This window comes from Danio rerio, chromosome 6, assembly GCF_052040795.2.
Source record: "Danio rerio strain M-AB ecotype USA chromosome 6, GRCz13ab, whole genome shotgun sequence".
In the NCBI taxonomy this organism is placed as follows: domain Eukaryota; kingdom Metazoa; phylum Chordata; class Actinopteri; order Cypriniformes; family Danionidae; genus Danio; species Danio rerio.
In genome coordinates, this window is record NC_141026.1 from 33,105,685 (window position 1) to 33,120,778 (window position 15,094).

Sequence of the window (15,094 nt, forward strand, 5' to 3'; positions counted from 1 at the left end):
GATAGTGACAGTGAAATATAGTACAAGAGACAAGGTGTTCACCGTTTGAGATTCATTTGTAAATTACAGTTTTCAAACTGTTGCCAAGTTTAAATGAAAAATTTGCAAAAGTACCATATTTTTCATGAGTATATGTACCAAATTCGAAGATGTGCATCCAAAAAGACGCATTGTTCCAAGATATAAATAAACAAATGTATATATAATTAAATAAGTCGAAAAACGGCAGCCATATCCTGCGCCACATCTCAGATTTTTTTACGCTTCATCAGTACAAAAGGATTAATCCCATAAACAACCAACACAACTCTGTTTTTGACACTTAAATCAACATCTCCTCCAAAATAAAACATATTCATGCCAAAAAAAGCCCAAAAACAGAGCTGGGATCTAGACATTCCAGTACAGGATGCCACACATTGAGACAAGCTGTAGGTTTTCATCCTCAACGCTCTTCTAGACCACCAACAAACACTGTACCAAAACCAGCCTCCATTAGCGGACCATAAAACAACCACCATCATACACACCTTAATGTAACCCCAGGATACAGAGAGAAGGTAATTGGCCTCAGGCATTTTGGATTGTATTCAATCTGCCGAAATCCACAACAGCGCACTCCTATACCACGAAGGAAAAGAGCTAGAAGAGAGGCAGACGAAAGGGATTCTTCGGGGTGGAAAATATGAAAAATCCCCTCTTCTCTCCTCTCCTACTCTGCTTGGTATGGATTAGTAGCTGAGAAGCTGATGCGAGCCGTCTTGTTGGCGGCTCTTGGGCAAATGGCTCCGGCGTTGACTCTCCATGGTTGGCGATTGGTGCGGGTGGCCGACGGAGGATGGGAACACCCGTCCTGGGCTCGCTGGAAGATGATGATCCAGAGAGAGCGATGGCCGGAGCTGGAAGCGAAGCGGAGGGTCTGAAAGTGCCAATGAATTATGGAAGAGATGAAGGAGCAGTGTAGCAGAGGGAGGGAGGGATGTGGGAAAAAAACACTGGGATGCTCATCTGGCTGGAGGGGGGTCTTCCTCTGCTGGATTAGTGCCGCTCCGTTGCTGCAGTACGCTTGCACTCTTTCATCATGTAGCTCTGGCTCTCTCTCTCTCATTCGCGCTCACCCCCTCCCTCTCGCGTCTCTCCCCCGGTCTCGAGTCTGTCAGCCCCAGCAACATGCACAACAGCCACATATGATTTGACATAGAGATGGCAGAGGAGGGGGGAGCCCCGCTTTGTTATGCAGGGGAAGGAAAAAGACATAGAAAGACACAGAAAGAGGGAGGTTTTAGGACATCCTCGGATTCATCATCGACTTGATGGGATTCCGAATCGAGTAGAACTTTAAGCCTATTTGTGTCTGCTTTAGGATTGGTCTTTATTGCATTCCCATAAAGAGTCCACTGCTATTTTTATCAGATGGTGTATATGGTGGGAGAGGAGACTTGGATAATTGCCTCTCTTTGTCTATTTTCAATGATATCAACCCCCCCCCCCCCCCCCCAACTATCCCTCTTTCTATCTCTCTGTCTACATTGGAACACCAATTACACCAACATCCCAACGCCATGGCAACAGCGTCATGTGACACGGGCTGCCGCTGAGGCTTCCCTCCCTCCCAAGCCTCCAAAGATGGCTGACCAGGAATCACGAGGACACCACTGCGTCTCAATAACACCTGCCAAATCAAGCCCCGATTTATCAGAACGGGGCGGAGGCAGGCAGCCAAAATTGATAAGCAGTCCTTGATACAGCTAATGCAGGCACAGTCCACTGACGAGGATAATCCTTGTTGGAAGAAAATGATAAAAAATTAAAAATAAGCTAATTAGGATGGTGTTTAGATACTTAAGCGTCGGTTTCTCGAATGAGCATCTTAAAAGCAGCAGACCAGACAGTGGGATTTGGCTATGATGGATAAAATGGTGCATTTTTTAAAACCAACAGCAAATAGATGAAGTAGAATTTACTCAAAAAACTATTTTTGGCAAGGAAAATGGTACAAATAATGACAAAGAAAGAGCAACACATTGAATTAAAGCTAGATTTTTGGAGTAGCAAGAGTGATAAAAAGTTGAAATTATTTTTCTTAAGTTAGTCTCAGCTTTTAGGAGCTAAAAGGATTCATTCACTGATTTGGACTATCCAAACAGTGAAATGCGTGTGTTTGTGTGTCTTCGTGAGAAAAAGAGTGTGGGAGGGAGAAAGGGAATGAGGGGAGAAAGAGAAAGCTGGAGAATGGTGGAGAATCTCTGCATTATGCTGCAGTGGGGGTTCCTCGCGGTGTGTGAGACGTCTAGTCGGAGCTGTAAACAACTCTGACATATCAAAGATGGCTCACATTTCTTCGTATCATCCATATCAATAAATCCATGTAAGAGGCTCTCTCTATAAACCCTGTGAGAAATGTAGCTGTGGGGGGGGGTGAATGTGTACTGACTTTTACTCTGAGATGAGTAAAGCGTGAATGAAGGAAATTTCATTCTCAAAGATGAAAGAATCTTGATTCAAGCTAACTGATTCCATTCATTAACAAAGATTTAGATTTATGTGTAGCATTTAGAATTAGAAAGGGACTAAGCTAAAAAGAAAATGAATAAATGAATTTAGATTTAGATACAATTTACAGGAGTTTATTTATTTGTGCTGTAATATATACATATTTTGTCATTGCTAGTTCATTTAAAAGTGATTTAAAAACATATAGTTTCTACTCAGTGTCCTAACTATTTATTCAGGAAAGCCACAAAACAATTAAAAACAAGTCACTGTAATTTAGAATGAGCACCACAGCAAAATATCCTTAATTTAATTATTTATTTGTACAGTAACTGATGTGATTTAGCATGTTTTTAGATTGGAATAATTAGCTACTGGAAGCTTTTTTACTGTCTCCACTAGTGGGCAGTATAAACCAGCAGATGTTGATTGAGATAGATTAGTTCAGTCACCTCATACTAGAGATGCGCGGATGGGCTATTATTTCATCCGCAACCGCATGACAAAATTAATCATCCGTCCGCCATCCATCCGCACTAACATTTTAGACCAATTTTTAAAACCGCACCCGCCCGCCATCTGCTGATTGGGCTCTTTATTTGAATGGCTTATTCCTTTTTTTATTAAATGAATGTTTCTTTATTGATCATTATAGAATAGAGAATGACTTTAATGTAGACATGCAGTTAATCCAAACGTGTAAGTCATTAATTGACGACGCTTTGAAGTGACGCTAAAGATACGAGGACGTGTCTTTTCACTTGATTCGATTCCTCGGTCCTTCAGTCTCCTCCTTGCGTCCTTCCCTCGTATCCCGGTGGGGGGGAAACACGAGGAAAGAAAGCAAGGAAAGGAAACGAGGATGCACAAATAAGAAATGAGAAGCGCCCGAGCTCTCAGAATATCAGCAGTGAACTCCGTCTCCAATCGGCGCACAGGGACAAAAAATATATAAATAGCCTAAATTAAACGCACTGTACTATACAACTTTTTTTATTGTAGCCTAATAGAAAACGCATTGACACATCATTTCAACATGCTGCTATTTAGCCTACTACTAAATGCCTATTTCACTTAATTTTTTAGTAAATAGATAGAATAAGTCATTTACATTAATGTTTACATTTGTAGTTGTCCATAGCAACCCGTATACCTGCTTGCCTTGCACATCTAATTAATGGGCACAGTTTTTCGACTATTTTTTATTTTTTGCTGTGGATGTTATTGAGCTTGTAGAAATCGGAAACAACACAGTTCTGCGACACAGATTAACCTTTATTGATATCTCTATCAGACAATACCTATTTTATATGCCAAAAGAAACAACAGGCAGTAAAAAAAAAATATTAACATAAATATCTTAATGTAGGCATAGGCAATTGTCGCATGCTTTGGCAAACAGTTGAAACATTTTTTAATAAAAACGTCATATCGTGCCTAAGCCTTGTAGGCTCAGTCACCCCCACAATTAGAAATTAAATTAGAAAAATAGATATGCCATCCCTCTTTGAGCGAACCTGACCAGGCTAAAGTGCATGTATGACAAGTGCCCCAATAACCCATGGACTTAGGATCATCCCCATTCCCCTCAAACTTGAAGCATAACGAAATACTACGCCATTAAATTTGCGACAAAGAAATTCTGGCAAAATAGCCTCGGAACGTAAAAGCGAGGCCAACATGTCTAGAATAGAATAGGCTAAACCAATATGAACGTAAAATTATCAGCTGACCGAACTCAAAAGTTTATATTGAACATATGTGTAGCCTAAATAACATAGGCTAATTGGTTTAATATGCCTGACCTTAGGTCTAGTTTGATTTTTTCTTGGCACAATGCAGGAATAAAATAGCATCTACAGTGTCAGGATTCAGACGGGCGCCTGCATAGCCACTATAATGCGCCCTGCTGCACTGAAGGAGCGCTCGCTCGCAGCACTTGTTGCTGAAATGCATAGAATTCTCTTGGAAAGGTGCTGTAGTCATGGGAATGCCTGGTCTTATTTCTCCCAAAAGGAAAGTAGATTTTCCTCTGCTGATCCGTCTATACGGAAGCTTGTAGAGGAATACTTCTGTACACTTCATCCAGAATTAGTGTATCCGATTCCTCCTCCCATTCTGTGAAGTCAGTCCTAGGCTTTTTCGTTGGTGCGCCAGCTATGAATATAAAAACAGTACAACCGCCCGCCACCCGCCCGAATTTAATTAAAATATTATTTTTTCGTAACGTCATCCGCCCGATCCGCGGTTTATCCGCGGAGTCCGCGGCTATAACCGCCAACCGCGCATCTCTACCTCATACTGTTTGCCGGTGGCATGTTCAGTTAGTTTGTACAGTCATTATGACCTTGTCTAACATATCAATCTATTTGACTGTGGGACAGACGAGTTAATCAATCCTCAAAGTACATTTCACTTTTCATCTATCAGTCGAGCCAGTCAAAATTGGGTTGCTAGTTTAGTGTCTTTCTTAAAAAAAAAGTATCTAAATGTCTTGTGTACATCATCAAGTGGGGGAAAACCCTCGCTTGTTTTTTTTGGTCAGAAACTGTGGGAGTTTTGATTGCACTGACTGAATGATGTCAGTCGAGAAGCACATAATTGCAAAATCTGCAAATTCTCAACAGCCATTGATATATGATGATGGCTGGAAGGAGACTTTGAAAGACTGTGACGCACATCGAGATGACAAACAGGTTCTCTGGTATATTAGACTGGTATCATCAATAATGAAATAACAGCTTCTGAAGAAATCGTCCGCTCTTTGTGTGCCAACCAACACTGCCTGAGGACACAAGCCCAACGTTTCACTTCCTCTAAATGTCTCAATGCATATATGTTTGTGAAAATCAACATAGGAAGAGGGTGAGTGAATAAATCAGTTCTTAAATAACAGATTAGAACACAATATGTGCATTACATCCACACAATGTAGAGCATTTAAAAAATAATAAAGGAACTCAAGCTGTTTAAAAAAGACAAACACTAATTTGAGATGATCAGAAAAAAGTCAGCAGAAATGAAAGCGAACATTTGCAAAACTATTTCAACTCCTTTCAACTCATGCAAGCTGATACTGGTGCTCAATCTACAACCAATCTCATTTAAAGGAACTTTCAATACTAGCAGACTTTTGCCTTTTAGTACAGTATATGTGGGGCTGAACAATAAATCATCTTTAATTTTTAACTTTTAAGCCAGAGCTTACACGACCACACTATTTCAGCCCCACATGTAACCTTTCAACACAATGCAATGTGCAAAAAGTTTCCAAGCACTCACTTTTCGCCCATCAAGCACACTTATTATCAGAATTCACAATTAAAAACAAGGGAACAACTACAAAAAAGTTGAAAACTACTTAAAAACCACAGATAAGTCCTCGAAAAATACACCAAGTCCCATCCAATGAACAGTGCATCAACAACTTTTAAAAGCATAAAACAATGGGAACTCACCTTTTCCCAACAGTTAACTTTTCCGGCCTTTTTCTGTTCTTTCCTCTCAAAGCAGCAAGCTCCCATTTTAAGTTTTAAGAGTTGAGTTTTCTACGTCCTGCTGGCTGTGAATGTGTCGCCTTGGCTGTCTCGAGCCTTAAGGTTCGGCGTTTGAGAGACGCAATAGTATTACTGACTAAGTTTGAGCTGTGAGCGCTGACTATCCTTCAGTGTGTGAGTGTGTCACTGTATACACACTCCCCCTCTCACCACAGCACCGCCTCCTGACACACACACACACACACACACACATACATACACACGACTTCTTACCCCATTGCAACATAGTTTATAGGGTAAACAGTGTGCTCTGGAGTCAGATCAAGCATACTGATGGGATCCCTTGAAGTCATCAAAGCAAACACACACTCACATACACTGCCACACACATGCAGATCTGAGGGAAATCCGGACTTACGCATCACTAAAATGGCAGTTTTAAAACGAATTTAGACAAATTACATCTTTAATGTTTAAACTGCTGCTTCTAGACAGCAATGAGATTATTTAGAAGATGACAGAAAACCTTTAAGCATTATGCTTTTTAGATTTTTCCCCGGAAGGCTTAATTTATTATGTCTCTATTAAACTTTAAGGTGACATCAAACTAAATTAGGGAGATAGCCATGTGCACATTCTGTAGTTAAAACAAGGTTAATGTTTTAATGTGGGCATATTTTCTGTCTGCCTGAGTGCAATGCAGACGAATATTTCATATATTTTGTCATTATTTAAAGTAAAACTTTACACACACACACACGCAGGCGCACACACACGAATGCAAAAAAAGACGTTGAATGAACATTTGCATGTGGTGTTTAAGGTTTTACTAGAGAAAACATTTTGTTAGTTTAAAAATTTGCTATTCGACATTTAAATTTGTTTAAGCTGTATGGAAGTGTCTAGAAAAATATCTATAAAATATTATTTACTTTCCTCATGGCAAAGATAAAATAAATATGTTATTAGAAATGAGTTATTAAAACTATTAGGTTTAAAAATGTGTTGATTTTTTTTAATCTCTGTTAAACAGAAACTGTGAAAAAAATAAACAGTGGGGCTAATAATTCAGGGGGCTAATAATTCTGACTTCAAACGTTTCTGTTTCTCTGGTAAAATGTTAATATAAATATATAACATTTCTTTTTTGCAAAATAGTTTTAACATTATAATATATTAGTATTGTGTTTAATCGATACATTTATTTTGTTTAGTATCGTTTAAAAATGAATAAAAACATCTCTGAAAATAATGTATCCGTTTTGTTATTTTAAACCATCATTTTATGATCTAAATCACAACATTTTAATTTTACATTTTGAAGAAATGTCTTCAGTATTTTGCATAATATAACAAATAAAATAATAAAAGTCCGAAAAGTTACCAAAGCGGTCGGGAAAGAATATGATGATGTGACTGAATTTGGGTTTTCATGGCCTTGAACTTTAGTATCTCTTTAAACTATTTAGTGGGCTCACTATCTTTTAAAAAAAAGTGAGTCTGCAGTTCTGTTATCTCAACGGGAATATCCAAGTTGACAGTAACAGAATATATACCGTACATATACACTGTAATACCCAAAACGTTAAGGTAACTCAAACCATGAGGCAACAGATTGCAACAAACCATTTAAGTTGAAAAACTAATCCTAGTGAGCATTGTGAACTTACTCCATTTGAGTAAATGAAGCAATTTGAGCACAGTAAAACCCAATAAATGAAGAGAACTCAAATCAACCGAGTACTGTAAAACCCAATAAGTTAAGGCAACTCAAATAGTTTGAGAAAACCGATTGCAACAAACAATTTAAGTTTTAAGAAAAAACTAATCTATATAAGTACTGTAAACTTACTCCATTTAAGTTGAAGTAATGATGTTTTTAATTAACTCATTACCTTCAACACTGAGTTCAAAACTCTTTTCAAATGAGGAGAATTAACTTTCAGTCAATTTTGAGTTAAGTACACTCATTTAATTTGATAAAGTTGACTGTTGGGTTTTACAGTGTAAGATATTGTCAGAGAAATCCTGGAATTGATACTGCAGGGTTCTACATGCACACATACTTGAAAGCGTAATGCACATTAAGTGACACAGACATTCAAAAGGCCACCAAGGGGTCAGATGTCCTGGTACTCTCTGTACAACACTGATGGCTATCTTTACAATGTATTTCCACAACTCACACAAAAGCTCCCAGGATATGAAGATTTCTTGGACCAATTGTGACACACTAACAGGCTTTGTGATTGACCTCTTTTCTTTCATATTTATTGTGGGGATATGCAAGTGATTGCAGCGATTTTTAGTCAATGTACATATTAATCTTTAGATTTGTGTACAATATTAAAGGCACAGCACAGTTAAATAAGTAAGTAAATTAATAAACAAATGAACAAATGAAGGAATGAAGTGGCTCCAAACCGTTTATTAGTTTATTTTTTACTTCTGCTGAACGTGAAAGAAGATATTTTGTAAAATGTTGTAAACTGTTATCAATTGACAACCAGAGCAGGAACAAATCAATGGCTACCAAATTCCAACAACCTTCAAAAACCTCTTATTTTGTGTTCAGCAAAATTATTTTTTTTTAAAAACGTATAAAGAGCTATAACCACTTTATTTTATATTAGTTTTTTTAATTTATATTTCAGGTTTCTTATAAAATAATATATTTAAATAATTTTGATGTTACCATTTTAAAATGATTTCTTATATTAATTAATAACAGTCAGTTCATTAACTAACATAAACTATTAGGACCATACGATGAAGTTTTGTTTTTAAAACAAAATATAGTGAGATTCACACGCACAGAAATAGGTAAGCAGTCAAAAAAAAAAGTCAAAAACATTCAGCCTGCCATCAATACTAAACCCCGAAACCACATTTTAAAGATTTTTAGATATACTTTTCATGGAAAGCAGGTCAAAAACACTGACTAAGAAAATTCTTCGCAGTGCAAGTGGTGGCTCATCCCTAAACACGTCGTTTTCCTGTACATGTATCAGTATGAGTGAGCCTGTGTGCGGGAGTAAGTGTGCATTCATATCTATTGTCTGCAGTAAAAGTCCCCTTGCTGCAGTGTGTGCCTGTTTGACGTCAGCAGAAGGAGAAACAAACAGGGAGTGCGGCCTTGCCCTGCCATACAGTACTCACTCCCATTGTAGTCTGGACTCAGCTAGAGCTTAGGAAGGAGACAGGAAACCTGAGTCACAGCTGCAGGACCCTCACACACACACACACACACTCACTCTCACACTCACACTCACACTCACACTCACACACACACACACTCACACACACATTCACACACACACACACACACACACACACACACACACACACACACACACACACACACACACACACTCACACACACACACACACACACACACACACACACACACACACACACACACACACACACACACACACACACACACACACACACACACTGGAGCTATGCTAAGGATCACGTGAGATGACATTGACAGAAGTGTAAAAACAAAGTGCAAAACAGATGATACACAATGCAGGTTGAAACACGCGTATGGAAGTCTGTAATACTGACAGAGATTGAGCTTGTGATGTCAGCAGATGTTTCACAAGGAAATTGCTAGTTTGTTTTTCAAATTTAATTATGTTGTTTATCATAATGCTTTCAATTTACAGTAAACCTGCGTATGCTGTGTTTTCAAGTAAACTATATTTAAGTAATTGGAAGGGTCTGACTGTATATTAGGTTGCATTAACTATGTACTAGGTGCTTACATCAAAACAATGTACGTATTATGTATCATTTTGTAGATCAAAACACTTAGGGTTATATTGAGGTGGGATTCAGGTGGGTTTAAGGGTGGGTTAAGGTGTAATTGTGCAACAACTACAATTGTGATTACAGCAATTAATTACAGATGTTTTTACATGCACATACGTTAAAAAATGTAGCTACATTGTAAAAATTTATACACACAAAATATTAATTTAAGTGAACATATATAATATAATATAATATAATATAATATAATATAATATAATATAATATAATATAATATAATATAATATAATATAATATAATATAATACTAACCTTTATTTTTATATAGCGTAAAAAACAAAAAGACACAAAGATGAATGCAAAAAACATTAAGAATTAATTAAGGAAAGTTAATATGAAGTGGAACCTATGGAAGATTTCTTTGACAAGAACAATATTCTGCTTCTGCCTTTTATTCAGTGTATTGTCTGATGACTGTTTATAATTATTTGTGAAGTTTGCTTTAAAAAAATGACACCAAATTTATTAAATTTAATAAATTTAATTTATTATTACTTAATAAAGAGTTCAAATGCAAAAATCTCTTAGTGCCGTCTGAAATTTCCATTGAAAATTAACTTCTTTTTTTTCTCAGCCTCCATTGTTTATGTTGAGTTATTTCACTTTGAAGACCATGGAAGGGAATTATTCTTTGCCATAAAACGATTTTACTGAACCTCCATGATAAAAATGCTCATTTTAGAAGAACATTTCAGATGACATTTGAAGGTTTTTGCATCTAAACTCTTAGTACAGATCTACTAGCAAACTTACAAAGGGACAATTGAGCTAAAAATGTTTTCCACCACTTACTCACCCTCGAGTTGTTAAAAACCTGTTTGATTTTCTTTCATCTGTTGAACACAATAGACAGTATTTTGAAGAATGCGGTTAGCTTGTAGGAAATATTATTGAGGTCAATGGCTACCAGTTTCCAACATTCTGCAAAATATGAAGAATGAAATTCTTCAGGGTGAGTAAATGCTGACAGAGTTGTCCTTTTTTGGATAAATAGCTCCTCTAACTTTCTTAATCACCTTCTTTTACCTTTTCAGTTAAAATAATTTAATTCACAAGTTGTCAATCAATTTGTTTCCAATGCAAAACAAAGGAGTGTGGACATTTTATTTTTATTTTTTTGGAAATAAAAGGCATGCACTGTAAAAAAAAATGCTGCGTTCCACACTATTCCTCCATGTTGTCCCAACACAAATCGATTAAGTTAACTTAATTGTTTTTTTATTTATTTATTTACAAATTTTAATTTGACTAAACATAAAAAGTAAGTTGTCTCACAAAAAACTTAAGAATTGTGTTGGTTCAACTCATATTAAATAAGTAGTTTGAAATAGGAGCAAAGGTAATTTGAGTGTGCTAAAAGTTTTACTAACACATTTAAACTCACAACATGATCAGCTGATTTGATATTAGCTTCAAATTAATATTTATACTGCAAGATAACTACCAAAACAAAAGAAAAAATCCAAATCTAGCATATTTTACAAATCCAAAGTGCTAGAAAACAGCTTGAAACAGAATTTTAATTCAAGCTAACAGGCACAAGACTCTCAATAGCCCCATTCATAAAGTGAACGTCTGCAGAAGCATTTCAAACAAAAACAGCATCGAAACTACCAAACAAAAGTTGACTTTACCGAACAAGAGTGATGTTCTGCATCTGCTCACCTTGTTGGAGGCCATGTCACTGACGGAGCGGTACGTCTGGATGGTTTCCAGCTGATCCAGACACCAGTCCAGCTCCTCCATGGTCTCCACGGCCAGCTTCTGGTAGGACTCGTCTGGACAGAGACACACAGAAACGGGGGCACCGTGAAAACCCTGCTGCACGGCCACTCGAGCACAGGCCGCCAGACGATCCTTCATCCTGGGCTCCAACGCACGCACGCACACACACACACACGCTTGCTCCAGGACTGTATGAGACAGTACTTGTGGGTTCCTCTGAGCTCTGACTGAACGCCACCTCTCATTGGCTGGGGGTGATACTGGCTCTTTCTCTGCCACTCGCACTCATGTCTGAGAGTTGGCTGTGGCGCTGTGATTCATTTCAGACTCTTGGCTCTAGGTTTCCTCATTTCACTGCCCCGTTTGGCATCTCTCTTCCACCCTCCCTCCCTCTCTCTCTCTCTCTGGCCCCTCCCGCTTTTTATCAGTCTGGTTTTTGTAGGTTTTGATGGCCATAGAGAGGAGACAAAGGAGGTTATATTACACTGGGGGCAACTGTATATCAAGGTTATAATAGTTGTGGATTTTTCATTAGTTTTAGCTTTTATTTCGTTTTGATGTTTTGTTCTCAAATTCAGTGAGTTTTAATTAGTTTATAGAGGTAGATTTACAAGTGTTTATATTTTGAAATTGCTTAGTTTTAGTTTAGTTTTTATTAGTTTCAGTATTAGTTTTAGTTTTCTGTTTGTTGATGTTTTTTGTAAATAAGGATATTTGTTAGGTGCAAGTTTCAAAATCAGAATAAATTATGTATAATAAAAACTCAACCAAAGATTTTTTGACACAAAAACCATACCATCTACCACTATCATCTAACAATTATCAAATTCAAATACAACAGCCCACAAGACTGCAGTCTTAAGTAAAATATGTGTGTAAGGCTGCTTCTGAGGTTAGATACAGTAGTGATGTGGGAAGTTTTTTTGTGACAATCTTCCCAAGTTTGGAATCAACATATCATGAATCTGTAGTCAGCAATCATCATTTCAGTCAGTGAAAACATCACCATGATCTGAAAAGTTTCTTACAATGACATTTTGCAACCCAACTGAAGCATGATTTACTTCTTTAAATTCCATTACGACTTTCTGCTATGAAATAAACTTACGTTTCGCCAGATCCTCTCATTTCAACCCTTGGTTTACCCGTGCTGCAGTTGTTTAAGATTAGTTTAGTCAGTCACAGCAGGATGTTTGTGTTCGGTTTACTGAATCAAGCATGCACAGTATTATTGATTCACAGCTTCTCAAATCTGATTACAGTGTACTGTTCTAATAACTGAATAACTCAGTATGTATTGGTTTATTTCTAGTCCGAGGGGAGTATCAAGTTGTTTGTGGATAAGTGCTTAACGTTACTGGAGATGCAAATCGTTACAAATGATTCAGTTTAATTTGCTGGATTAGTTTAACTGGTTCATTTAGAAAATCCGGGTAAAAAAGAACGATTCGTTCATGATCATGATCACAAATGCAGCAATAAAACCCCTTATTGGGCACAATTGTGTTAAATTAATACATTTAAGTGTCCGCTTGGTTCGTATTTAATGCTATCATCGTGCTGCTGTTATGTCCGACTGTTGTGTTTGTCGCAGAAGCAACAGTGAGGACGACTGGAGGAAAACCGGCTTGATTTGTCCAATAGCATCAAGATTACTGACTCTGAGATGCCGTACAGGTCAAACACCTGGCAGTGTGAAGCAAATAGATTTACCTCTAAAAAGCTTACAGTATGTATTAAATACATTTACAAAGATGAAAACAAAAGACTTTTTGCTATACTTTTAGTTAGTTTTGTAGTAATAGTATGTAATAGTATATGTTTAGTTCTAGTTTTTTCTCATTTAAATAGAGACTACCTACTTAATACAAAAAGGATACGGCTTGTAATGTACAAACTATATATTCTGAAACCTTTTCTTATAGTTAAATTTAGAGGCTTTTACACCTTTAATTGACAAGGCAGTTGAGAAATCACAGGAAAGCATAAGCACAGAATGGGAACATGATCAGCAAAGGACCTCAGGCCGAGAGTTGAACTTATGTTGGTGCATTAACCTATAAGGCTTCTGGCGCCAACTATATATTGCCTTCATACTCCTGCTAGAGGCCTAAGCTCAGATCTTTTTAGCCACAATGCATTTTTTAAACGTTAATGGTTTAAAAGCTAGTACTCCCATTCCGACCAAGAATGACTGGAATAACTTGAGGTGAACGTTTTGTGTATTCGGCAAATGTAAGTACTTATTTATTGTTTATTATAGTTAACTTTTTTATTTATTATCTATTTCTGTGCATTTGACTCATTTTTTTCACTTAAATAGAATTTCTCAAAATCCCCTAATGTAATTTTGTATTTTTATTGAATAAAATTAACACTTATTTCTGAATTAAAGTGTTCATTTCCTTATTCCTATTCGCGATGATAATAAATCTCTACTTCATTAAACTGATCTTTGAAAGTGATTTTTTTTCAATTATTCATGATTTACATTTTAAGAGTATTAAGAGAGTATTAAGAGTGTTGTCATTTCAGCTTTGCCACCGCAATAACAAATGACACAATTTATATTATTATTTCTATATATTTATATTACAATTCATATACCTTCTTTAAAATGTAAACAATTTAAACTAGCTTTTTTTTTTTTTTTACTGTATGTTGGTCAATTAATGCAGCCTTTACTGTATGTGTGTAAGATTTTTAAAAAAGCTTAACATTATTAAATTGTAGAGACTTTTGATCAGTGTATGAATGATAAACACCACTGTTTGCTATTTTATATTAGTTAAATTTAAAAAAATGTTAAGTCTTTATTTTTGATGGTCCCTATTGCACATTTTGCTGACTAAATGTTGCTTTGCAACTACATGCCAATTAATTCTCAAATGAGTATTAGTAAACAGTCTGCTTAATATCTGTTGATACTGCTCCTTCAACAGACATTTAACTGACTATCAGTAACTTTGCAAGTACATGTCAACTTACACTTAACCCCAACCTAACAGCCTACTTATATTCTAATGAAAATTAGTGGGCATGTAGATGCAGTGTAACTTAAATTTAACAAAATGCGTTAAAGGGACAATCAAAATAAAGTAACACAAAAAATTAAATATTCTTGTAGTTTACACTTTAAAAAAAAGCATACATTTTAATTTAGGTTTTACTTTATTTTTACTTTTTTTTTTGTTTTACATCTTATATTGAAAATTTTCTGTATAATCTACTTGAGCCATAATAATATATATATGTTTATAGTATATAGATACATTTAAAAAATACAATTGAAATGTAAAACTTAAAAAAAAAAAGTATAGTATTTAATATATACATTTAAAAAGATGTAGCAAAAAAGTCAAAAAACTGAAAAGGCCATAGAGAGAACAAAAGAAACAAAACAGCCCATTTACACATATTTACATATACACACACAAATGATAAACAGTCACATTTTCCCGTGCGCTTGAATTAATGTCAAGATGTACGCAAGCACGCCGCAGAAATGCGCGAAGCACAGGCGTGAGCTGTGTGTGTGG

At 36.3% G+C, this 15,094-nt stretch overlaps 2 protein-coding genes across 11 annotated transcripts in view; both read right to left on the bottom strand.

The window, feature by feature from the left end:
• Positions 1–15,094, bottom strand: part of lepr (leptin receptor) — an 847,758-nt gene that overhangs the window by 424,165 nt on the left and 408,499 nt on the right. The window lies entirely within an intron of this gene.
• Positions 1–15,094, bottom strand: part of pde4ba (phosphodiesterase 4B, cAMP-specific a) — a 338,467-nt gene that overhangs the window by 7,097 nt on the left and 316,276 nt on the right. For 9 of the 10 annotated variants that reach the window (XM_087257474.1, XM_087257475.1, XM_087257477.1 and 6 more), the window contains one exon: positions 11,496–11,608. In XM_087257474.1, the coding sequence (XP_087113600.1) occupies positions 11,496–11,608 (113 nt within the window). Of the gene's footprint in view, positions 1–5,951; positions 6,125–11,495; positions 11,609–15,094 lie in introns of those variants that run through there. The other variant, XM_087257483.1, reaches the window with a different exon arrangement.